General features: G+C 35.7%; 4 protein-coding genes across 5 annotated transcripts; all 4 read left to right on the top strand.

The window, feature by feature from the left end:
• The first annotated feature begins 2088 nt into the window (after positions 1 to 2088).
• Positions 2089 to 7196, top strand: LOC130710381 (uncharacterized). Its single transcript, XM_057559615.1, has 6 exons — positions 2089 to 2217; positions 2321 to 2436; positions 2528 to 2972; positions 3073 to 4007; positions 4099 to 5292; positions 5380 to 7196. Exons 2-6 carry the CDS (start codon positions 2355 to 2357, stop codon positions 7041 to 7043), a joined length of 4320 nt encoding a protein of 1439 aa, XP_057415598.1. The 5' UTR covers positions 2089 to 2217; positions 2321 to 2354; the 3' UTR covers positions 7044 to 7196.
• A 392-nt stretch (positions 7197 to 7588) lies between these two features.
• On the top strand, positions 7589 to 8944 carry LOC130710384 (uncharacterized). The gene is made up of 3 exons (XM_057559618.1): positions 7589 to 8341; positions 8454 to 8525; positions 8621 to 8944. Exons 1-3 carry the CDS (start codon positions 8177 to 8179, stop codon positions 8789 to 8791), a joined length of 408 nt encoding a protein of 135 aa, XP_057415601.1. The 5' UTR covers positions 7589 to 8176; the 3' UTR covers positions 8792 to 8944.
• An 821-nt stretch (positions 8945 to 9765) lies between these two features.
• LOC130713749 (probable polyol transporter 6) lies at positions 9766 to 12416 on the top strand. The gene is made up of 2 exons (XM_057563542.1): positions 9766 to 10314; positions 10858 to 12416. Exons 1-2 carry the CDS (start codon positions 10215 to 10217, stop codon positions 12234 to 12236), a joined length of 1479 nt encoding a protein of 492 aa, XP_057419525.1. The 5' UTR covers positions 9766 to 10214; the 3' UTR covers positions 12237 to 12416.
• Positions 12417 to 18322: 5906 nt separating this feature from the next.
• On the top strand, positions 18323 to 20690 carry LOC130710063 (probable polyol transporter 6). Of its 2 annotated transcripts, XM_057559218.1 has the most exons (3): positions 18323 to 18413; positions 18765 to 18855; positions 19060 to 20690. In XM_057559218.1, the coding sequence occupies exons 2-3, from the start codon at positions 18831 to 18833 to the stop codon at positions 20430 to 20432; spliced, it is 1398 nt and encodes a 465-aa protein (XP_057415201.1). In that variant the 5' UTR covers positions 18323 to 18413; positions 18765 to 18830; the 3' UTR covers positions 20433 to 20690. The 2 variants fall into 2 exon arrangements, with proteins under 2 accessions (XP_057415201.1, XP_057415200.1); XM_057559217.1 differs by having other exon boundaries at positions 18323 to 18855.
• The last annotated feature ends 4642 nt before the right edge of the window (positions 20691 to 25332 follow it).

Genomic DNA, 25332 nt, shown 5'->3' on the forward strand with positions numbered 1-25332 from the left:
TTTCCATACTATTTTCTTCCATGTACAGATTTAGTGATGGGAAAGCACATCACGTGTGCGAATGAAGAGAGATTGTTACACTATCACTAAATTTCGAAACTGTTCTGAGATTGGTCTCATTTTCAGATATTGGGGCAGTGTAAAACATTATGGAAAAATTAGAAAATCAAGTGTACAAGATTTAAAAGCAATAAAATGTTATCTGAGATACTTTGGAAGGTTAGAACTTAGAGCAGAAACGATAAACAGAATAAATTAGTGATAGGATGGAAGAGGGTGAAGTTACACTTGCTTGGTAACAAAACCAAGCCAAGTAGTTCATTTTGTCCAAATTTCTGAAACAACTCATTGTCTCTCTAATTCCCTGTCTATCACGTGCCTTTTCTTTTTACAGCTTCCGCAGATTTTTTTTTTTATTGTATTTAACTTCTCATCAATTTGAAATCTTAATAGCCTTTACAATTTGTGTTCCCTCACTTTGTTTGTTGTGGCACAGATAAAAGCTCGCTGCAATCTTAGTTTGCTGCGACCTAGAGAAAAGATCATAGAGTGGAGTTGACTTCAACTGAGTAAGCCCCATTCATCATCTCTATTCCCTTTATATATTTCCTTGGATTGACAAATATGATATTCTCCATTTCATGCTATTGTTTTTAGTGAATGCTTTTACTATTTCTTATTAATGCTCAAATCTGGCTGAACTTCATTTGCTATGATATATGTACAAAAGAAGATGTGAAAAGCTTAATAACCTTTATAATTTGGGTTGCTGCGTTCTTTGTTTGTTATGACACAGAGTAAAGCTTGCGGCATTCTTTGTTTGCTGCGATCCAGAGAAAAGCTCATATACTGGAGTTGACTTCAACCGAGTAAGCCCCTTATTCCCTTTAAATAGTTACTTGGTTTGACAAATATGATATTCTCCATTTCATGCTATTGTTTTTAGAGCCTGATTTCTATGCATATTTGTATGTTTTACAAACGACTAAAACAACCTTCTAATAATCAACTAAAGGATAACTCTTATGAATTTGCAAGTCAAACAAAAAATACTATTTCTTATTGGTGGTCAAATCTGACTAAACTTCATTTGCTTTGTGATGAATAACCAAAAAGCTATTTTAGTACTTTAATGTACAAAAGAATATGTGATATTGTTTGTTCTTAATATGACTTGGTATTTGTTTAGTACTTTAATGTACAAAAGAAGATGTGAAATTGATTGCTCTTACTATGACTTAATGCATGAAGAACCAGATATAATTATAGTAAAGTATGAATAGGACTTCCTACTTTTTTTGAGCACATTTATTTGTAAATTTTGCTCAAATCTGTTATAACATGCTGTTATTCAACTTTGTAAGTCCCTGTTAGTAAGTTTAGACGAAATACCCATGAACTCTATTATAGAGTCCGTGCAATTAAAATATTATGGACATTTTTAGGAATACTAACCTATTACATTACTAAAGGACCTAATGGTTTACCGTCAAATGATGGTCACTAATTGTCATTCTAAAAATGATGATTTATATCTATCTACACAGCCATGAGTTCTAGCAGTGGAAGCGGATCACATGACAAAACTCATGACAATATTGTTGAAGAACAAGAGAGTTCTAAAATTAGAAGGCTTAAAAGGAGATTGGTACTTGCCGAGAGAAGACCAAATAAGGCACGTAAAGTTCTTACACCATGTAGTGGTTCACAAAGTAATATTCTTCAACCTAGCTTTTCATGTGATAAGGACAACGGAAATGGCAAAAGGTCACTCGACGCTCAAGGGAGTACAATAGTAGGGAGAAACTACATTGGTAAAGAGAACATATATGATAGAGCCATCAATGATTGTGTTGTTAACTTAATGTCCTCATTTGATGATGTTGCAAGTCCTGTTTTGGAGTTCAAGGAATCTGCCCAATCTCATGTCTCAAATTTGACTCATTCTACACCCCTAAATGGTCATATGCCTATAGGTATGAAATATTTTTGGTTATTAGACATAAGTATGATAAGGCACATGATAAGTATTTAAAATTTATCATGACACCAATCTTGCAGAGCAACCTACTACTTTGGATAACAGTCAACAAAAACAAAGGGAGGCAAGGCTGAGAAGAAAAATATTAGTATCACAAAAAAGACGGGAACGAGAAATTCAATCTCCCACCACCAATGTCGCTCATTCTACCCTTCTAATAGATCATTTGACAATGGGTAAGAAATCTTCTTGATTATTTAGCATTACAAAGATTGTACCATGATAAATATATATATTTATCACTCACACTAATATTGCAGAGCAACCTACTCCTTTTAGTCAAACCGATTCAATACATGTAAATGAAGCCAACATGAGACACAATGAGCAAAAGCAAGCAAGGCTAAGAAGAAGAATGATCTTATGGAGGAAGAGAAATGGGTTGCCTCCCTTAGGTATCAATCACGTGCCTCTTTGGTCTTTTAGGAAGTTTCTTCATATATATTAGTTGTGCACTTCTTTACTAATTCAACATATTTGTTGTAGTGGAGTACTTGGACATAGGGGATCCTACATGGAAGTGTGAATATTGTGGAGCATTAATGTGGTATGATGAAAGGACCGTTAAAGCAAAAAGGCCTGATGAGCCTGAATTCAGTCTATGTTGCTCTTCTGGAAAAGTACAATTGCCTCTTATGTTGGATCCTCCACCAACATTGCGGCACCTTCTTTTTGATAAGGATACGGAACAGAGTAAACATTTCAGAGAAAATATTAGAGCTTACAATGCAGCCTTCAACTTTACATCTATGGGTGCTAAAGTGGATAGGGAGGTCAATACCGGTCGTGGTCCACGTGTTTTTAAAATTTCTGGCCAAAATTATCATAGTATTGGTGATCTTACTCCGGCAGAAGGTCATCGTCCAAAATTTGCACAATTATACATATATGATACAACCAATGAAGTTGAGAATATAAGGGCATTATTCAGGTATCAAATAAATGCATAGCAATACATCTTCACTGTTCTATATAGTGAAACGTATTTATTCATTTGAAAGTTGAAACATCTTTTTTTTAATAATTTATAGGACAAGTGACTCTGAATTTATGTTGCACACAAACATAATTCAGATGTTGAAAGAAATGCTTGACAAGGATAATGTTTGGGCTGGAGCATTTCGGATGGCAAGAGATGTTTTTGATGTACATGAAGATGAAAATTTCAGCTTGAAGTTAATCTTTGATAGACAATCTGATGGGAGAACCTACAATATGCCTACTGTTTCAGAGGTAGCTGCCCTTATTGTTGGAGACTTTGATACTTCTTTTAATAGAAGAGACATAGTGGTTCAGAAAAAAAATGGAAGACTAAAGTTTGTTAGTGAGCTTCATCCTGCCTACCTTCCATTGCAGTACCCATTGTTGTTTGCTTATGGAGAGGATGGTTACCGGAGTGGTGTTTTACATAGAGGTCTTGATCTTGAAGAATGGATATCCAAACCTGCCTACCACACTGTTACTATAAGGGAGTTTTTTGCTTTTAGACTACAAACGAGGGAGAAGGAACCTGAAACCCTTTTACATGCAGGAAAATTATTCCAACAATTTATTGTTGATGGTTACACAATGATTGAGGCTCATAGAATGTGTTACTATAGAAGGAATCAAAAAAAATTTAGGGCTGGTTCATATAAAGATGTTAACTCTGCTGTTGATCATGGCATCACTGAATCATCATCTTCCGGAACCCGGATCTTGCTTCCATCGTCATTTATTGGTGGTAGGAGATATATGAACCAACATTATTATGATGCAATGGCTATTTGTCATAAGCTGGGCTATCCAGATTTGTTCATAACTTTTACGTGCAACCAGAACTGGGATGAGATTAACAGATTCTTGACAAAGAAAAGATTGAGGCCAGAAGATCGCCCTGACGTTGTAACTAGGGTATTCAAAATAAAGTTACAACAACTGATGGAAGAATTAAAGAGTGGAACTTTGTTTGGTGACGTGATTGCCGGTAAGCCTACTTTCAACATTATAATATAGCAAAATAGATTGGGTTACTTACTAAATTAGGGACTAATAAGTTGTCATTTATTTTCTTTCAGTTGTGTATACCATTGAATTTCAGAAGAGAGGTCTCCCACATGCGCATATATTGTTATTTCTTCGGAATAAGTCTCCAAATCATTCTCATATTGACAAAATTATTAGTGCGGAGATACCAGATCCCAATCCGCAACCGCTACTTTATGAAAGAGTGAAGACATCCATGATGCATGGTCCTTGTGGTTCAGATAATATAAAATCTCCATGCATGAAAGATGGGAAGTGCTCAATTTTTTTTCCAAAGCCTTATGTGGAAAGCACTACACTTGATGAAGAAGGATACCCGGTGTATAGAAGACGTAACGATGGGAGAACCGTCAAAAAAGGAAGCATAGAGTTGGATAATCGATATGTGGTTCCTTATAATCCCACATTGTTGCTGAAATATGACTCGCATATAAATGTGGAATGGTGTAATCAATCACAGTCTATAAAGTATCTTTTCAAGTACATAAGCAAGGGCCATGACCGTATTATAGCTGGGATACATGACAAGAACAAGGAAGTAGATGAGATCAAAATGTATTATGATTGTCGTTACTTATCACCGTGTGAATCAGTTTGGAGGACTTTTGGCTTCGAGATTGTGCATAGGGAGCCAGCTGTTGAGAGATTATCATTTCATCTCCCTGGTGAACAAAGTGTGCTATATGAGGATGATGAGCCTCTTGATGTTGTCCTAGACAAAGCTGGATCTAAGGGAACAATGTTTACCGCATGGCTCGAAGCAAATAAAAAGTATCCTGAAGCTAAAAATCTAACATATGCTGAATTTCCATCTATGTTTGTCCTTAATAAAAAGGAAAATAAATGGGAGCCAAGGAAGTCCGGTAGAAGCATTGGCAGAATGCATTATGTGAAGCCTACATGTGGAGAGCTTTTTTACATGAGAATATTGCTCAATGTTGTAAAAGGGCCTCAGAGTTTTGCAGATATTCGAACAATTGATAATGTTGTTCATGAAACGTATAGAGATGCATGTGCCAAATTGGGATTTCTAGAAGATGATGGACAATATGCTCGAGCAATCAAAGATGCTTCTTTTACATCCTCAGGACATCGTCTAAGGTTATTGTTTTGTGAGATGTTAATTGCAAATAGCTTGACAATGCCGTGCCATGTTTGGAACGAAACATGGGAATATCTTTCTGAAGGAATTTTAAGAAGGGAACGACAAGTTTTAAATTTTCCAGGTATCATTCTGTGCTTTTAGGTTAAGCTTAATACCTTCATTATTTGAAGATACGTTTTAAGGCACTACTTTATTATTTAAATTACAGGTTTGGAACTAAGTGTTGAACAACTACGTGCCAAGACTTTATTGGAAATTGAAAAGATACTCAAGGGTCATTGTAGAAGTTTGGCAGATTTTCATGGAATGCCATGTCCTGATGAAATATTTGTTCGTGAGGCAGGGAATATTCTTATTCACAATGAAATGAGTTACAATGTAGAAGTCCTTAGATCTGATTTACAAGGTCTAATTTCTTCTCTCACGGATGAGCAGATGAATGCTTATAGTAAAATCATGGAAGCTGTAGATGGAAACAAGGGTGGTGTTTTTTTCCTTAATGGTTATGGAGGGACCGGAAAGACATTTGTATGGAGAACACTCACCACTGCTTTGCGTGCTAGAGGTGATATTGTTCTTACGGTGGCTTCTAGCGGAATTGCAGCGATCCTTCTCCCAGGTGGAAAGACTGCACATTCAAGATTTGGCATTCCCATAGATGTGGATCAGCATTCAACATGTAAAATCAAACAAGGGTCAGACTTAGCTGAGTTAATGATTGTGGCTAAATTGATAATTTGGGATGAAGCTCCTATGACGCATAAGTACTGCTTTGAAGCATTTGATAGGTCTCTTCGTGATATTATGAGTAGTTCCAACCCGAATAGTCTCAACGAAGTATTTGGTGGAAAAACTATTGTGTTTGATGGAGATTTTCGGCAAATTCTCCCGGTTATCCCAGGAGGGGGGCGCTCCGAAGTGATTTTTGCAACAATTAATTCATCCTACATATGGGATAGCTGTCATGTTTTGTCTCTAACAAAGAACATGAGATTGCAATCAAGCATCATGGGGCAGGATGTTGATCAGTTAAGAGAATTTGGCGAGTGGATCCTACAGATAGGTGATGGTCTAGCCGGTGGTCCTAATCATGGTGAAGCTGAAATTGACATCCCAAAAGATTTGCTGATAGACAATTATGATGACCCTATTCATGCTATTGTTGAGAGCACATATCCTGACTTGATGAGATATTACAAAGATAAGGAATATCTGGAAGATAGAGCTATCCTTTGTCCTACGTTGCGCATTGTGAGGAAGATCAATGATTACATGTTGTCTTTGATTCCTGGTGAAGAGAGAATTTACTACAGTGCAAATAGAATTTGCCCAACTCAAAGACAACATCATGCATTGCAACATTTGAATCAGTCTGAATTTTTAAATGGCTTAGAGAGCTCTGGACTGCCAAATCACGAGTTGAAGCTTAAAGTTGGAGTCCCTATCATGTTACTTAGAAATATAGACCAGACACAAGGTCTTTGTAATGGGACTAGATTAATAGTGACTCAGATGTATGATACTGTTATTGAAGCCAAGGTGATTACAGGAGCATATAGTGGTAAAAAGCATTGGATTACTAGAATGTTGATGGTTCCGTCTCAAAGCAAATGGCCATTTAAACTTCAAAGAAGGCAATTTCCTATCAGCGTGTGTTATGCAATGACCATAAATAAAAGTCAAGGCCAATCATTGAATAACGTTGGGTTATATCTTCCAAAGCCTCCTTTCATTCATGGACAATTATATGTTGCTGTATCGCGAGTAAAGAGTAGAAAGGGATTAAAGATATTAGCTCACAATAAAAATGGTGAAATATCCAGCAAGACAACCAATGTTTTATGGAAAGAAGTTTTTCAGAATGTCCATTAGATATCTATTTTGTTAAGTCCAGTGCAAACTTTTCTATAGAGAGCATTGACTCATGAATGGAATTCACCTATTAGTCATATTTTAACACCTTTTTTGATATCTAAAATTTAACATATTTCATCTTGTGTTTAAAGTAATTGTGATAAATTCAATACTGTCATAGGTTGGCACTTGGAATGTTCTAGGAACAGTTCATAAACTGGTGACAAATTATGGCTGGTCATATTCAGGGTGCTCTAAATGCACCAAGAAAATTGACTTTGAGAATAATATAGCCAAGTGTAAAAACTGCAAAGGATCAGTTTTTGCCGTTCCAAGGTGAGAATACTCATTTTCAAATATAATAACATATTATATGTTCCATAATTCAATATTCCATATTGTAAAGTTGCAAATTAATTCACTTAAAAAACAATAGGTATCGTGTCCAAGTTGATGTGCGAGATGATACCGATAGTGCTGAATTTGTGATATGGGACCGAGAAGCTTCTTTGTGGATCAAAAAGTCAGCTGCAATTGTTCAAAAGGAAGCAGATGAGGTTTAAGATCATGAATTAATTTTTATATTATTGGTTTGATATGATTTATTAAGTTTAAAATTCATAAACTTTATGATATGAGTGTATTGTGTGTTCTGCCTTTTTAATGGATATATTGTGTTGGTCCTCTGTCCATTGTGCGTAACAATGAGTGTTGTTAAAATTATGTCTCACCCTAACAAGAATTCAGTATGCTGGAATTTTTTTTTGTTTTAGGCAGATTTTTAAGACTTTTCCCTATTGTCTATACCATGGCCCCTCATTAGAGTCTTAGATTATCTCTTTGCTAACAAGTCTTATTGAGATCCTTATTTTGCAAAAGCTTGCTATTTTTGGGTTATGTTGGGTTGTTCAACTTTAATGAGATCCTTATTTTGCAAAAACATGTTATTTTTGGGTTCTATACGGTACACATGTTTATTTCTAAAAACACAAATTGGGTTGCTCAACTTTATTGAAATCCTTATTTTGCAAAAGCATGCTATTTCTGGATTATGTAGGGTATGGGTACACACGTTGATTTTCATGCTATAAATTATATAACTTCAAAACACAAATTGGATTGACTTTATGTAGGCTGATGAGTTGCCGGGTATGCCTCCTGTTGCATTGGATATTTTTGTTGGAAAAACTTTCATATTTAAGATAAAAACTGATGATAGTAAGAACGGAAAATATGCAAAGAGTTATTTTGTGTACACAATGACTGACGCTCCTGATATGATAAAACTTTTCACCTCAAGTGATGACACAGTAAAGGTATGTCTTAGTCCTTTCATGTTAATTTTTTTTAAATGTCCTTAAGTTGTATTATTGACAGCAACTATCATTTTATAACCTTCTACTCCTTACATATGATTTTCTTTTTTAGTATTCGTTGCAAATTAGTAGTATTGATGCAAATAGTGAGCCATCTATTCAAAAGCATCAATCTCATGACATTGTAAGATTTTTTTCATTGTTTGCACATATATATTTCATTTCAGAATAATTATTATATGGAAAAAAATTCTAAAAGTATGTGGTTTGTACTTGCAGGGTGACATTTCTATTACAAGTGAAAATGATCTTGAATCATATTCTCAGCACAATGTTACTCCTATGAAAAGAATGTCACATCAAAATCTTGATTTTTCTAACATAGAGGAAAACTCTCCAGCACAAGCTTCCTCAACTAAGGAGTTAAAACGTGTTAAGATAGAGAAGTGAAATAAGATTGCAATGAGACTTCTGCTACATTAGTTTATGTTGCAAGTTTTGCTATTTATGATGTTTAAAAGAGTTAATTACATTGTTTGTTTTGGTATTAAGTAAACTCGGATGACCAATTTTAATATTATTCAACGATCTATTTTGATTTTAGATCCGGGAATTTCTTTTTTACTTTAATATATGACTATAACACATGCCTAAATTTTATGATATGTTTCAATTATTTATTAATTTCATACAATTACTTAAAAAGCTACTAAAACAAAAATAATAAAAATAGTTTTAAAATTACCCGTGCAATTGCACGGGCTACATATTAGTAGACTTATATAGATAAGTACTTTTCATTCAATTCGACAACATTTGTATCTAAATATAGTTTAATCGGTGAGTGTTACCGTCTTTTTAGGATAAATTCATATTATGTACGTTTTGTCCTCCCCGCCGATTGAGGAGGGGAGTGTTGTGTTTTTTTTTCTTCTGTGGCTTAGCCTATGTCATGCTTAGCCCGGTCATGTTATTAATAGTATATTGTTTAATAATTTGTTTTCGTAACTAAGGTTTTGAGATTAATTTTTCTCCATAATCAACAGACTAAACGGTAAGAAAGTAATAAATGAAATTTTTCATTCACAAGATTAATTGAAAATAATCGAGCTTCTAACCACTTACTTGAGGGCTGTACTATTGCATGTGTTATTTCAGTTGGTTAAATATTATAGTTAAAATATAAAAAAGTACATTTATTTAAAAGAGTTCAAAATACAAGAATAACAATAGATCTTGTGGAAGAGGTTAGGACCCTACTAGACTAAGTCAGACTAATGGGTACACAACTCATGTTGGCCTCAATCACTTCATTCTACCTATCTAAATTTAGTTTTGTCTAATTCATTCCCTCCAATTTCTTCCCATAACTGGGGACCGCGAGTGTTGACATTTTCAGATAAAGTCTAAAAGATAGGTGCCTTGTGGTCGGGATAACACGACTAAGAAGGCATGTAATTTTGTGCACCACATCCTTATCAATTACAACATTTGAACAAGTCTTCAAGAGTTCCATAGCAAGTGTTGAGAGGAATTGCACCTTAACCCACCTCATGGCTTTTCATTTCATGTGTTTATCCAACTATGTGCTTATTCCCCTGTGACAAATTTAATCCTAAATATCTTCTTATTTCCTTATTTTTTTGTTTCAATTTCTTTATTATCGTGACCAATTTCTTACTTCATCAATTTTGTTCGTCACATAGTCATATCATATTCAGTAGTGCAGCAACCAGCTAGTATTAACTATTCACCCCCTTTAAGATAGACAGGATTGGAACTAAGGAAATAAACACATAGCTGAGGAGCCATTTATTCTTATCAAAGCTTTTGTAGGAAGAGAATAAGAGAAAGCCTTAAATATATCATTGCAATGGAGAAGGGTGGCAATGAAGACCAGGCCTCAACGCTCAACAAATATGCCTTAGGATGCGTCATAGTGGCTTCAATGGTAGCCATCATATCCGGTTATGGTAATTAATATTGCAATCTCTTTCCCCCTTTTCTTTCTCTATCTTTTTTTATTTCTCCAATATTTTCCAACTGTGTCAATATTTTGTTGTCTCTGCAACACTATGCTATACATGTATTTTGTTATCCAATATAATGTTTAATTTCCAATCAAAATACTCCCTCCCTCCGGTCCTTTTTATAAGAAAAATTTGGACAAAATCACACAAACCAAGGAAACTAATATTTTTTTATAAAATTAACTACTATGCTTAATTCCAATGATGTTTTTTCCTTTTTACAAGAACAACCATACTAATTACCATAAATGTTGATCATACCTATTGGGTGCTTGCAATTTCCTTCCATATTTTTGTATTGGGAATAAGTCCCTTTGCATTGATATTGATTATTTGACTTAATTTTATAATAGTGTTTCTTATAAAAAGGAACAAGAAAAATCTCCAAAGTGTTTCTTATAAAAAGGACTTTAGGGAGTAACTTGTAATTTAGAAAAATACACACCTTGTAAATACCGTTAACTCGATATACATGTATGATTTTAGATACTGGTGTTATGAGTGGAGCTCTCCTATTCATAAAGGAAGATATTGGAATCAGTGATACCGAACAAGAAATTCTAGCTGGAATCTTAAATCTTTGTGCATTGGTAGGATGCTTAGTTGCTGGAAGAACCTCTGATTACATTGGTCGCCGCTACACAATCTTATTAGCCTCTTCCCTCTTCTTGATTGGTGCAGTTTTCATGGGGTATGGTCCAAACTATGTTATATTAATGATTGGGAGATGTGTTTGTGGTGTGGGTGTGGGGTTTGCTCTCACAACAGCACCAGTTTACGCTGCAGAGATTTCCTCTGCATCATATCGGGGTTTTCTATCTTCCTTACCTGAGCTATGCATTGGTCTTGGGATTTTTACTGGATATATCTCAAACTACTTCTTAGGGAAACTAGCTTTGAAACTTGGATGGAGACTGATGCTTGGTCTTGCAGCAATTCCATCACTTGGATTGACTTTGGGCATTCTAACCATGCCAGAGTCTCCAAGGTGGTTGGTGATGCAGGGTCGTTTACGAGACGCCAAGAATGTCCTTTTGGAAGTTTCTAATACCACAGAAGAGGCTGAACTTCGCTTCAGGGATATAATAGTTGCTGCTGGGTTTGATGAGAATTGCAATGATGAGGTTGTGAACCAGCCTCAAAAGTCCCACCAGGGTGAAGGGGTTTGGAAAGAGTTGTTCCTGAGGCCCACACCTCCTGTTCGTCGAATGTTGATTGCTGCTATTGGGATTCACTTCTTTGAGCATGCAACTGGCATTGAAGCAGTGATGTTGTATAGCCCAAGAATCTTTAAGAAAGCTGGTGTTACAACCAAGGACAAGCTCTTACTTGCAACAATTGGAGTAGGTCTTACAAAGATTGTTTTTTTGTCAATATCCACATTCTTGCTTGATAGAGTTGGTAGAAGACGCCTCTTACAAATAAGCACTACGGGAATGATTTTTGGGCTTACAATTTTAGGCTTCAGCTTGACCATAGTAGATCATTCCAGCAAAAAGCTCTTGTGGGCCTTGAGCCTTAGCATTGTGGCCACATACACTTTTGTTGCTTTCTATAATGTTGGGCTTGCGCCAGTAACATGGGTGTATAGTTCAGAGGTATTTCCTTTGAGGTTGAGAGCACAAGGGAATAGCATAGGAGTTGCGGTAAATAGAGGCATGAATGCAGCTATTTCCATGAGTTTTATTTCCATCTACAAAGCAATCACTATAGGTGGGGCCTTTTTTTTATTTGCTGGCATGTCTGTATTGGCTTGGGTGTTCTTCTACTTTTGCCTTCCTGAAACCAAGGGCAAGTCCTTAGAAGAAATGGAAATGGTCTTCTCGAAATCTGGTGATAAAAATGTAGGGATCGAGATGAACTGACCCAAGATGACTGTTTTTAGGAGAAACAACACTGAACAGATGGTGTGTGCACATTTGGACTAAAGGCTATGAAAGTCTACCTTCCATATTGATAACTTTTACCCCATGTCGAACCAAAAAAATTTGCCACATAATGACATAATTAAAAAGTACCTTTATAGCTTTGTAGATACACCCATGTTTTTTAAAGTGGCATGGCATATGTATAAACTAGTCTTTTATTAGTTTTTTTAGATGAATGAAATTCAGTGTGTCAAGATAAATTCAGGAACTAAAAGCATATACGTTTTTTTAAAAAAAAATTAAATAGAAAAGTTAATGGATTGTATTTAACAATTTATTATGAAGGCACTTCATATGTGAAGTTGCGTATATTTTTTTTTATAGGCCAAAAAATGAATTTCAATAAAAGCATAAAGGATGCTTAAACTCAAAATATATGAAAACTAGTCATATCTAGTTAGATAAAAATCAAGGTAATAAGGTAAAACTTATCCGCAACACACAAGAAAAAACATCCTTTGACAGTGTCTAATGCAACCCATGAACCGATCAACTAGTATCCTCGAGAGACAAACCCAACAACTTCAAGCTAGACATTTTGATTTAGTCAACATCTTTAAGTGTTGCGCATAGAAAATCCAGCAAATTGAAGCAAAACTCCAAATTTTGTCAGAATTACTATAAACTACAAATCAACCCTGCAAGCTAATTCACTCAATACTCAAATTTTTTTTTATATAAACCAAAATATATATTAAAATGAAATGAAGTAAAAGGGGTACTTCAACCTAATACATGAAAAAAAAAATAATAAACAGTAAAGTTACAACTCAACAAAGTACTCAATTAGTGAATTCAATAGAATTAGCGGCAGCCTCTACGTCTCCATTTCATCCACCTTGGCACACACCTAGTGAAGATTTGATGAATCCATCACACATTAGCAACAAGCAGATGCTATACTCCCAAAAAGGGAAGCCCCTACAAATGTTTCCTCAAAGGTAGAACACCTAAAGCCTTGTAGCTTAGCATATAACCACCTACACAACCTATATTTCACTAGTTCAATGACTTCTATATCATAGAAATCTCCCCTGAGTATCACATCATTCCTCTAGGTCCATAATGACAAAACAGCAGCCATGCATATTACCTACGCCCCATTTTTATGTTTTCACGACCTGTAGAACAGAACATGTTGCTGGAAATGACTTCGACCATCATTCGGATGAACCGTGACAAGGCCGACCCAGTTATGGCAGGCCACCCAAACAGACCAAGAGATCCTGCAGGCAAAGAGGTGGGAGCTCGATTCTTCAACCTGCTCACAAAGGGCACATACAATAGCTAATTCAGAAGCAATCACATTCATTTTCCTCAAATTTGCTCTCGATTGAACTCGATTTAGTAAAACTTTCCAGCACAACACAAACATTTGAAGGCGTTGAAAACTGCGCGCCACACTTTTTTTAAAAAGGAGTCAATAACTTCTAAATTTCTAGCCTGCATAAAAGAATAAGCAGATATAACAGTATATGTGCCTTCTTTTTCTGGAATCCACATCCATTTATCAACAACCTCTTCCACGATGCAAGTTTCCCAACAGAAGTTACTTATTGATTTGTGATGCCCTTTGCCTGATATAACCCTTCAAGCTTCTCCCAGAGCTCCTTGGCTGATGACAAATTCTGCACATTTGTAAGAACATTCTTTTGCAAACATAGACGAATTGCACTTGCAGCCCTCAAATCTAGTTCCTCCCACTTGTCGGCCTCCATGTTGGAAGTGTTTCCTTTCAGCGCCTTGTGCAATCCTGATTGCATCAACACATCTTTGACTTGTACTTTCCACAAGTCAAAGTTGATTCTTCCATCAAACTTCTGTATGTCAAACTTCATAGCGCTCGAGTAAGACATAGCAGCTGCAAACTTCTTCTTCAGCACCTCCACAATATCACACTTCTTTTCTGGTGTGGAAGATCAGATAATTCTACAACCACATAGCATACTAAGAATTGTGATATCTCATCGAACCGAAACTCTTGATACCGCTGTTGGGAAACAACAAAGCTGAAGAAAAAAATAAAACACAATCACAACACAAGAAAATTACGTGGAAAATCGTCTAAATCGACAACCAGAGAAATATCACTATGTGAAAATTGTTACAACACAAAGACTTCTCTCACTCTCACTCCAATGTCCCAGTACAACCACACTCTCACAAAGCAAATATTAAACTAAGTCAGATATAAGCTTAAAGTGCTACTGACCGGTGCATCTAAAAACAAAGAACCTAGGTCCAATATATAGCCTTGGTCTCCCCCTTGCTTCACCACAATAAGCGATGTGGGACTTCTCCAATGGCTAGTTTTTAACCTCCTTCTTTATTTTAGAAACTTGGCAATGTGGGACTTGACAATCAACCCCAACAACTTCCTCATACTCAATTCAAGAAAATTAAGGGATTGGTCCTATTTATGTTGATGTAGTAGTATGAAAGTGAGAAGAATTACCACATTCAATACACTTCACACTAGGTTGGAATTCGGAACCAAATGCCTTCCCCATAAGGATGGTCAGTTTTAATTTGTTGGAGACTTTTGGTATATGCATGTATTTTGAGTAGGGAAAATTATATTCACACTCCATTGTCACTTTCCATCTTGACATAAAAGAAATAATTGAGAGATGTGATCGATGATATAATAATAAAAGAAGAGAGAGTGATAGAAAGACAAAATAAATGAAAATGAGATGGAAGAGCTAGAAATAAAAGTATGAATAATGAAAAAGAAAAAAAAAACTGTGAGTAGGCATGAGAGTAGACCCTCAAGTCTATTTGTATCTTGGGCTGTAGTTTTTTTTATTACAAGAGTAAAATATCTTGTGCTCTAGTTTGATAAAATGACTGTATTTAGTAATCTTTATGAGTTTGGACCATCAGATTCTTCTTTGTAATGGTGCTCGATTAACTCTATTTTTTACCATGATGATGAGGTGAAGTTATTTGTAATGCATTAAACTTCCTTACTATTTTAATGATATAAGGTTTTTGGTAGAATGACTTACAAAATTTATATCTAAATTATGAGCATGACAAGCGTTTTGATTTATGTTTTTGGAGAATAAATGTGATATCTTCTGTGTTATGCATTTTACTCTGATTTATGTTATAATATTTACGCGGGGTTTAGGGCGTGTTACATTAGTGCTATCAGAGCATGATCGGTCAGTAGGCTAGGTTTATTGGCATGTTTAATTCCCTTTTGTATTCGATATGTTTTTATGTCGCAATCGATACTGTTTTGGAATTCCTACCCCGAGTTGTTCGTTTAAGGTAATTTTCGAGGGCGAAAATTCTTAAGTGGGGGGAGAGTTGTAACACCTCACTTTCCGTTATTAGGTTATTTTTTATTTTATTTTAATTATTATTATGATATATGATAATTAAGTTATTTTATTAGATAATTAAGTGATTAAATTAAATAAGGCTTTTTAGTTTTAGTGTGAGTAGTTGGGAGTGGAGCCCACCAGTACTGCTAGTTTAGGGTTAGGAGTGAAATAAATAGAAAAAAAGAAAGAAAATAAGGATTAGCAGAGGAGCAGACAGAAGAACACGTGAAATAGAGAAGGAGATGAGAAAAGTGGACAAAACCTAGAGTTTATCTACAAGAGTTAAAGGTTTGAATTCATGTTTTCTGGATTGGTATGATTGTGGATAATGATAGAAAGCATTATTTAGGAACCCTAGGATGCCGATTTTCCAAATTGAAAATAGTTAGGTTTGATTTTTAGGATTTTTTTAGATGAATTGTGGGGTGGAGAAGAGGGATGGTGGTGCTCGAGCGTGGTTGAGGCGCGGTGTGTGGTGGTGCGCGCGCATGGTGCGCGGCGCATGGAGATGGCGGGGTTTTGTGGAAAATTGGGGAGAAAATCTAGTTTTTGTATAATAGTTGCAAAACCTATTATATATGAATTATATTTAATTTACATCTGTTTAATAGTTCATTATATGGTGTTGTTTCTCAATTGATGTTATGTGTTAAGTTGCTAAGTTACTGTGACTGCAATTTATGTAATTAATAACATGTAAGCTATGTTTTGTGAAATTGGAGATGTTTCGTATTGTTGAACTGGAGATGAATATGCTAAAATAATTAGGACTTGGAGATGGTCTAAATATGCATATGTTAGTTGAGTTTTGCACAATACACTGCATAGTTGTCAATATGCAATGTTTGCTAGTTCTCGTGGGGGCTAGTGACTTGTCCCAAAACTAGAGATAGTTTTGAAAAAGCCTAGAGAACGGGCTTTATTGGAGGTTATCAGTCTGGAGTGGACGCGGTGATACCGCTAATGATAACGTTTTGGTACCAAATGCATTTGCACGGGTCTCACTTGAGTCATATGTGTTATTGTAAAATTGCTATGTTAGGCCTTAGGGAGCTGTTGATGTTAATTAATGATAATTGTGATATTTTTTGAGTGATTTAATGTTGTGGTAATTGGAGACAGTTATATTTGTTTTACTTGAGCTGTTAATTATGGAGTATTGTCATATCTGTGAAGTAGATTGATTATATTAAATTACATAATTTATTATTTGTTAGTAAGGTGTGAATCAGTTGTGGAACATATATAAGCTTTTACAATAGTTATTATGCTTATCCACATGATATGAGTTATCACCCTTCTGTTGGAATGATGTTCTATGCGACATCGCTCAGGTACCGAGGATAGTGGAGCTTCTCGCAAGGGTTAGTCGGAGGATCTAGTCTTTTATTTATATTTCAGTTATGAGAGTCGTGCTCTGTTATGTAACACAGGGAAACGTTTAGTATTGAACCTGGATGTTAAAAGATATTTCGTGTACTCTATTTATTTTTGGATTATGTTAAATTTTGGAGTTGAATAAATCTGCTGTGCTATGCATATGAGGTTGAGACATCAAAGTTGAAATTTTATATCTAAATTATGAGCATGACAATTTGATTTATGTTTCTGGAGAATAAATGTGATACCTTCTGTGTTATGCATTTTACTCTAATTTATGCTATAATATTTACGCGGGGTTTAGGGGGGTGTTATAGTATCCTCTGTCGACAGCCTCGCCTTGAAATTATTCTCCCCCAATCTGCTTGAATACTCACCATTCCACCATTTCCTTTTTTTTGGTTTCCACCGCAGATTGTTCTTCTAGCGACGTCCATACTCACTCCTCCGATCCTACCCTGAATATTTAGATTTTTCCTTTTGGAGCCCTTCTATGTAGAATACATACTATAAACATGAAAAAAAATTAAAATAAAAAATAAAAAATACTCCCTCCGTTCCTTTTTAAGTGTCGTTTCAGAAGAATTTTTTTGTTCCTATTTAACTGTCATTTTGATATTTTAAGGTCACCATTTGTCAATTATACCCTTACTTTTTCAATAACTCCACTTCACATTTTCCATAAGATTTTTTTCCCAATAACTAGGAAGAGCTTTATAATTTTATGATTGGTAGATAGTGGTAAATGGTTTAATGATATGAGAGAGTGAAAAAAAACTAGCAATTCACTATTTTGGTTGGAGAGCTTTATGACTTTATGATTGAGATGTGAGAGGGTAAAATGGGAAAAAGAACTAATTCACTATCTTGGTTTGAGAGCTTTATGCTAAAATGACACTTAAAAATGAATAAAGGGAGTAGTTGTTTGAGGTTGTGAAATTATGCAGAACTTCTTATTTCAAAAATTTTAAAGAAATATTTCGAAGCTTCTAATTTCAATATTTTGAAGCACCCCTTCGCCCCTGTTTTCCTCCTCATGGCTCTTGACTCCAAACAAAATACATTTTATTTAATTGATTAATATTAACCCACCCAACCAAAATAGAGAATTAAATAAATAATACAACAAGTCGTTCTCTCTTTTATTCTTTCTTGTGTGGATCATGTAAAATTAAACATAAAGAAAAATTACGTTTTGTCTCAATAGTAATTTTAATAGATTTTTTTAACACTGTTATTTATTTGAAAATATGCCAAGTTACAGCATTTGAAGTCTATATATAGTTCTTATAACAAATGTTACAACTTACAATATAGATATGGACAAGTATAAGCAAGTTGACAGGATTCCACCTTAACCCAACCCAGATTTTAATTTCATACGTTTAACCAACTATAGGTATATCTTTATCTTATTCTTATAACAAATTTAAGTCTAATTTTATCCTCTTCTATTTTCCCTTTTTTTTACCAGTTTCTATCTAGTATGCTTCGTCATCTTTTACCCTCATTTAGGCATATCATATTCAGTATTGCAGCAACCATATCCAGCTATTATCTCTTTCTATTATGTATCATCAGGTCAATGATACCTTGTTCACCCTATAATTAGACCTCTACTCCTATATAAAAAGAATTGGAAACACGAAAAATGGAAAAATAACACATAGTTGATAAGTCTTCATTCTTATCAAGATTTTGCACGAAGATAATAAGAGAAAGCCTTTAATATATCATCACAATGGAGCAGGGTGGTAATGAAGACAAGGACACGACGATCAACAAATACGCCTTAGCTTGTGTCATAGTCGCTTCAATGGTATCCATCATATCTGGTTATGGTAATATTGCAATCTCTTGCATCCTTTTATCTTATTTTTTTAATTTCTCCTATATTTTCTAACCATGTCACCCTTTTTTGGCCCCTGTAACACCACGGGATACATAAGTTTTTTTCAGCCAAAACATGTTCCTTAGGAACCTCCTTAGATAAGTACAAAACTTGTAAATATTGTTAACTAGATAATACACACGTTTGATTTCAGATACTGGTGTCATGAGTGGAGCTCTGCTATTCATAAAGGAAGATATCGGAATTAGCGACACCCAACAAGAAGTTCTAGCAGGAATCTTAAACATATGTGCTCTGGTGGGATGCTTAGCTGCTGGAAAAACCTCTGATTACATTGGTCGTCGCTACACAATCTTCTTGGCCTCTATCCTCTTCTTGGTTGGTGCAGTTTTCATGGGTTATGGCCCAAACTTTGCAATCTTAATGTTTGGAAGATGTGTGTGTGGTCTGGGTGTGGGATTTGCTCTCACAACAGCACCAGTTTACTCTGCAGAGCTTTCCTCTGCATCAACTCGAGGTTTTCTAACTTCCTTACCTGAAGTTTGCATTGGTCTTGGGATATTTATCGGATATATCTCAAACTACTTCCTCGGGAAACTAGCTTTAACACTTGGATGGAGACTGATGCTTGGCCTTGCAGCAATTCCTTCACTTGGCTTGGCTTTGGGAATTCTAACAATGCCAGAGTCTCCAAGGTGGTTGGTGATGCAGGGTCGTCTAGGATGTGCCAAGAAGGTACTTTTGGAAGTTTCTAATACCACAGAAGAGGCTGAACTTCGCTTCAGAGATATAATAGTTTCTGCTGGGTTTGATGAGAAGTGCAATGATGAGTTCGTGAAGCAGCCTCAAAAGTCCCACCATGGCGAAGGGGTTTGGAAAGAGTTGTTCCTGAGGCCCACACCACCTGTTCGTCGGATGTTGATTGCTGCAGTTGGAATTCACTTCTTTGAGCATGCAACTGGAATTGAAGCTGTGATGTTGTATGGTCCGAGAATATTTAAGAAAGCTGGTGTTACAACCAAGGACAGACTCTTACTTGCAACAATTGGAACAGGCCTTACAAAGATCACTTTCTTGACAATATCCACATTTTTGCTTGACAGAGTTGGTAGAAGACGCCTCTTACAAATAAGCGTTGCAGGAATGATTTTCGGGCTTACAATTTTGGGCTTCAGCTTGACCATGGTGGAATACTCTAGTGAAAAGCTTGTGTGGGCCTTGAGCCTTAGCATTGTGGCAACATACACTTATGTTGCTTTCTTTAATGTTGGGCTTGCACCTGTGACATGGGTGTATAGTTCAGAGATATTCCCTTTGAGGTTGAGAGCACAAGGGAATAGCATAGGAGTTGCGGTCAACAGAGGCATGAATGCTGCTATCTCCATGAGTTTTATTTCCATCTACAAAGCAATCACTATAGGTGGGGCCTTCTTCTTGTTTGCTGGCATGTCTGTGGTAGCTTGGGTGTTCTTTTACTTCTGCCTTCCTGAAACCAAAGGCAAGGCCTTAGAAGAGATGGAAATGGTCTTCTCCAAAAAATCCGATGATAAAACTGTAGCGACATGAGCGAATACAAGATGATTGTGTTTGGTAGAAACAACATTGGACAAGATGGCGTGTGCAATTTGGCTTAAGGCTATTAATATAATCAACATTTTCCATGTTAATCGGTCGGGGATACATGCAAATAATTCTTCATCATCCTTCTTTAGAAAATTGTACATCATAAAAAATTTCCCTTGTAAATATATAAAAAAAAATTGCCCTTGTAATTTTTTGTAACATGGAAAAATCTTAAGAGTATTTTTATCTCATTTTCTACCAGTACCAAGGCAATATTTCAATCAAGAAAATTAGTGGTAAAAGAATACGTTCTCTTTCTATCACACATTTTGTCATCATTTTTTCTTTGTCTTCTATTTTTTTTTCTGAAGTGGAATTTCTCCTATTTTCATTCTTTTCTCTTTATATTTCCATCCTTATAAGTAGGAGAGATGCTAGAGCATCATTATTACATAAAAATAAAATGTAAAGTTCAAAATTACAATTTTAGGTTGTTCATTAAGAGTATCTTTTATGGTCAACATGAACATCTAATCCCTTTAATCCAATACTTATGATATAGTTTCTTGATAAGCATAATTTTCGAGTTAAATGTGACCCAATATTGAGTTGTTTCAAATAGGGGTAAGTGGGTATTGTCCGATCCGCGAATCCGATCAAACCAATTCGAATCGAACACATTATGGTGGGTTGGATTGGATCATTGGTTCGGTTCAGATTTTTTTTACTGAATCCGATCACCATCGATTCGGGTATCGGATTTAGAGATTGAAAAACCGATCAATCTGAACCAACCCATTGAATTGAGAATTTTCTTAACATTCGGCTCAAACACTTCAGCCCATTACATTGCATATGTATATTTGTGTAAGTGATGTTAGTTTTATTTGGATTATATGAATTATGTCATTATCGAATGTTCTGTTCTTTGAAAATGTTGGATTTTTCTATTTTTTTTATTTTCACAGTTTTAGAATAATTTTTATGCATATTTCTAAATAATATATTTTTTATTTCAAATCCGACCTTCCGAACCGAACCAATCCGATTGATATCGGGTTGGTTTGGTTCGGGTTTAGAAGTAAAAATCATGAAATCCGAACCACTCCAAACCGAACATGTTTGATAGGTTCGGACATTTAAACACCCTAAATCCGAACCAATCCAAGCCGATTACACCCCTAGTTTCAAACATGTTGTAAGTTTTTATAAGTTTTGAAAAAGTTAAATTTTTTTTTAAGAAAGGCATATTTATGAAGAAAAAAAATTGGTTAATCTTAAAATTGGTCTCGGTCTTTGTCTCGCCGTCTGAACTAGGTCTTTTCCCGGCAAAAAATTATCTTATATGTAAATCGTTTGGAGAAAATTCTCGAGTGATGAAATGACATGCTAAGTGGATTTATGATGCTTACGTGGATTTAAAAAAAATTTACACAAAAGAAAATTAACTTAAGTTAAAGACCGAAACTAAATTAAATTAAATTACACATCATAATTTTTTTCTATTTTCAGAAAATAAAAACTTCTTCATCATCTTTATCATCCCACCGTCATCTTCATCTCATTTTTTTCAATACCCAAATTAAAAAATCAAGATGTTAATATTTTACTAACTCAATCTTAATAATCATACATTCATCAACTCATACTAACGTTTATTATTCACACATTCATCAACTCATAATAAACTCAATCTTTTAATTTATTTTCATCACACATTCATCAACCCATCAACCCATGCTCTTGATTCCTTTCCTCTACAACAATGCACCCAGATTGGTGCTCAACTCAAGCTCTTGAATCCTTTACTCTACAACAATGTTTTCATCACCTACTCATCGATCTCTCTCTTTCCTAGTTCTGCAACCTCACCCGACCTCGACTCAAAACGTCAACCCAAAAACCCCAAATCCACACCAAACGAAGCAAGAAGAAGGAGTGGTTGAGAGAGAGAAAGAAAACCCCAACCTCTATGAGACCCAGAATCCCGATATGGATCTAACGAAGGAAGGACAGACAGATTTGGATCGAAGAAGGAAGGCGAGCTCAGGTCGAACCTCAGCGAGACCAAACAAGGGAGCGGGAGAGATTGGTGGAGAAGACAAGTTGGTGGTGGACCAAACGTCCCAAACAGAGATTCGACCTCCTCACTCTCATTCTCGCTCTCGATGATTCTTGAATCAGATCGCCGTCAGAGAGTTTGTTCGTGCGGTGGAGGAGGGAGTCAGTGGTGGAGAAAAGGGAGTGGGAAAGAGGTCAGTGATGGTGGTGTAAAAAGAGCTTGGATAACGCCGCCATCACCGACGTCTTCACCGGCATAACAGGAGCTTGGCAGCGTAACGAGAGTTTGTTGGAGCATGAGTTTGTTGGGTTCAGGGTTGGAGGCCTAGTTGAAGAAGAAGAGGGCATGGTGGGAGTTGTGTGTGTTCGAGGAGAAGAAGAAGAAGAAGAAGAAGAAGAAGAAGAAGAAGAAGAAGAAGAAGAAGAAGAAGAAGAAGAGTTACAAGATCTGTAATCTCATGCTGAAGAAGAGTTACAAGATCTGTAATCTCATGCTCAACACAGATCCTGTAACTATTATTCCACAATCTCTGAAATCTCATGCACAAGAGGGGGTGAAATAAAAGTTACAGGATCTGTAATCTTTTGCTCAAAGTAAATCTCGATCTCCCCATTGTAACTGTTATTCCACAATCTCTGAAATCTCATGCACAGGAGGGGGTGGAATAAAATTTACAGGATCTGTAATCTTATGCTCAAAGTAAATCTAGGTCTCCCCATTGTTAGACTTAGATGCTATGCATATATCCATTATGTAAGAATCCACTGTAAGTTCCCTTAACTCAAGAACCTCTGAAGTTTCAGGATTACGCCACCACATCTTCTTAAACATAGTATAAAGATATGTTTTTGTCATATTTTCCACATCAAAAAGGTTAAGTTTGTCACCATCAAGATCCTCCCACACACACATTTGACCCCCAAAGCATGACACACTACCATCCTCAGTTACTTCTAATTGTCCTCCATGCATCAATATCAGAGTAATATTGGAATACATCTACACAACAAAATTAGAATCTCAGATAACTTCATAAGGGTTTCAAAATTTCTAAAATTTAACGGCCATAATCAATCCCTGTTATACAAAACCCATAAACCCAAGTTTATTCTACCAACATGCTAACTTCAAACAACCATACAAATAATATCTTTTCCACAAAAAAAAGTAGAGCACAGAACCTCCTTTGTGAAAGAAATTTCTACTTCAATGTCTCAGGCAAAGTACAAAACAAGGTTCAGAGATTTAAAATTTAGGCTTATCATACATCAAGTTAAGGGCTTTCAACTACCGATTGCAAGATTATGATAGGGAAAACATACCTTCACGCTGCAAAAAAACGTGGCTCAAACCGTCCTTCGCTTTTCTTTCTTCAACGAGCGATCGATCAGTCCTCAATCACCAACGTTGTCGCCCTGATAGAACTAAGGAGAAGTGGAGAAGTTGCTAATATGGAGGGAGAAGGTTGCAGGGTCCAATTTGACAATCTTTTAAGCTAATCAGAAGCCAACACGTACCTAAGGACTACTTTGGAACTTCATTTTTGGGGGTACACTCTCATATTTCCACGTAGGCATTCCAGGGTGGAAAATAAAAAATCCATGTCACCTCCTCTGTTAACATCCATTAGTTTTTTTAACATCATAGACTAAAATGAACGACATTAGCCACTTCCAGGGATCGCGAGCTGAATTTTTTTAGTTCAAGAATGAATGTGACAGTGCTTGACAGTTGACACATTCAAGGACCAAAGTAAGTATTCACTTGTTAGATAATGTTTATCAATTATCTCACAATACATTAATTGTGTTTTGAAGTCATATATAAATGTAAAAAACAATGTGAAATTCTACTAAAGAAGCACATGTAACATTCCAAGCTACAAAATCGACCACAATACTACCTTTCTAACTTCAAGGGGACGTTTGGTAGAAGAGATCTTTAAACATTTCTGGGTAAGTTAGGTTGGGAATGTAACATTCCCATGTTTGGTACAAGTTTCAGAAAAAGTATTTCCAGGTAGGTACTGAGGATTCCCAGGCATGCAATTTACATTGTTTTTCTCCAAACTTCATTCTCATGTTCAATGATGGGTATCTTGCATTCCCATGGAAATGGAAGTTATTTCCCACTAACTTTTATTTTGACTTCAAATTTAATATTTTTAAATATTTTAATTAAATAAATTTTAAAAAAAATACCTGGGAATTGAATTTATCAACCAAATACTTTTTTAAAAGATGTCATGGAATAACATTCCCATCAAATGCCCGAGAATGATTTTTGATAACTTGTAACAAACGCCCCCAAGTTAGACCATATACAATGGTAGTGATTAATTGATGTTGAGGAGTGTTGAGGATTGTTGAATAGGTATAATGGTTGTTGAGGATTGTTGAGAGGAGAGAGGAATGGCTTAAATGTTGAAGGAATTCAACAAAGTTGAGAGGAGAGAGGGACGCCACGTGGCGCCCTCTGAATGGCCCTCGCAAGCGCGTGTAGTACACGCGGAGACAAGGCGCGTGACGCGCCTTGTCTCAGGAGAGAGAAACGACTTTTTCTCCTCCCCTGCCACGTGTCTGCCTCTGATTCGTTTCTCTGGATTTCGTTTTCCCTTATCTTTTGAACTCAATTATTTCATCAAAAAAAAAAATTTATGGAAAAAAAATTTATACCAAAATTCATGATTTTTTTTTCTCTATAAATAGAGACTTGGTTCGTTTGATTTGGACACAGAAAAAAAAACCAAGTTTTTTCACTCTCTTATTATCTCTCTCACCATCTTATTTATCTATCTATTAACATTTGTATCGAAATGGATCCCAACAATCACCATTTCAA

The sequence above is a fragment of the Lotus japonicus genome, chromosome 4, assembly GCF_012489685.1.
Source record: "Lotus japonicus ecotype B-129 chromosome 4, LjGifu_v1.2".
Classification (NCBI taxonomy): Eukaryota; Viridiplantae; Streptophyta; class Magnoliopsida; order Fabales; family Fabaceae; genus Lotus; species Lotus japonicus.

Excerpts from the sequence above, each read along its gene's own strand:
- LOC130710381 (XM_057559615.1), top strand. The coding sequence starts at position 2,355 with ATGAGACACAATGAGCAAAAGCAAGCAAGGCTAAGAAGAAGAATGATC. Across the intron at positions 2,437-2,527 it reads AAATGGGTTGCCTCCCTTAG|TGGAGTACTTGGACATAGGG; the intron begins GTATCAATCACG and ends TATTTGTTGTAG. Across the intron at positions 4,008-4,098 it reads GTTTGGTGACGTGATTGCCG|TTGTGTATACCATTGAATTT; the intron begins GTAAGCCTACTT and ends ATTTTCTTTCAG.
- LOC130710384 (XM_057559618.1), top strand. The coding sequence starts at position 8,177 with ATGCCTCCTGTTGCATTGGATATTTTTGTTGGAAAAACTTTCATATTT. Across the intron at positions 8,342-8,453 it reads CAAGTGATGACACAGTAAAG|TATTCGTTGCAAATTAGTAG; the intron begins GTATGTCTTAGT and ends TTTCTTTTTTAG. Across the intron at positions 8,526-8,620 it reads AGCATCAATCTCATGACATT|GGTGACATTTCTATTACAAG; the intron begins GTAAGATTTTTT and ends TTGTACTTGCAG.
- LOC130713749 (XM_057563542.1), top strand. The coding sequence starts at position 10,215 with ATGGAGAAGGGTGGCAATGAAGACCAGGCCTCAACGCTCAACAAATAT. Across the intron at positions 10,315-10,857 it reads AGCCATCATATCCGGTTATG|ATACTGGTGTTATGAGTGGA; the intron begins GTAATTAATATT and ends GTATGATTTTAG.
- LOC130710063 (XM_057559217.1), top strand. The coding sequence starts at position 18,756 with ATGGAGCAGGGTGGTAATGAAGACAAGGACACGACGATCAACAAATAC. Across the intron at positions 18,856-19,059 it reads ATCCATCATATCTGGTTATG|ATACTGGTGTCATGAGTGGA; the intron begins GTAATATTGCAA and ends GTTTGATTTCAG.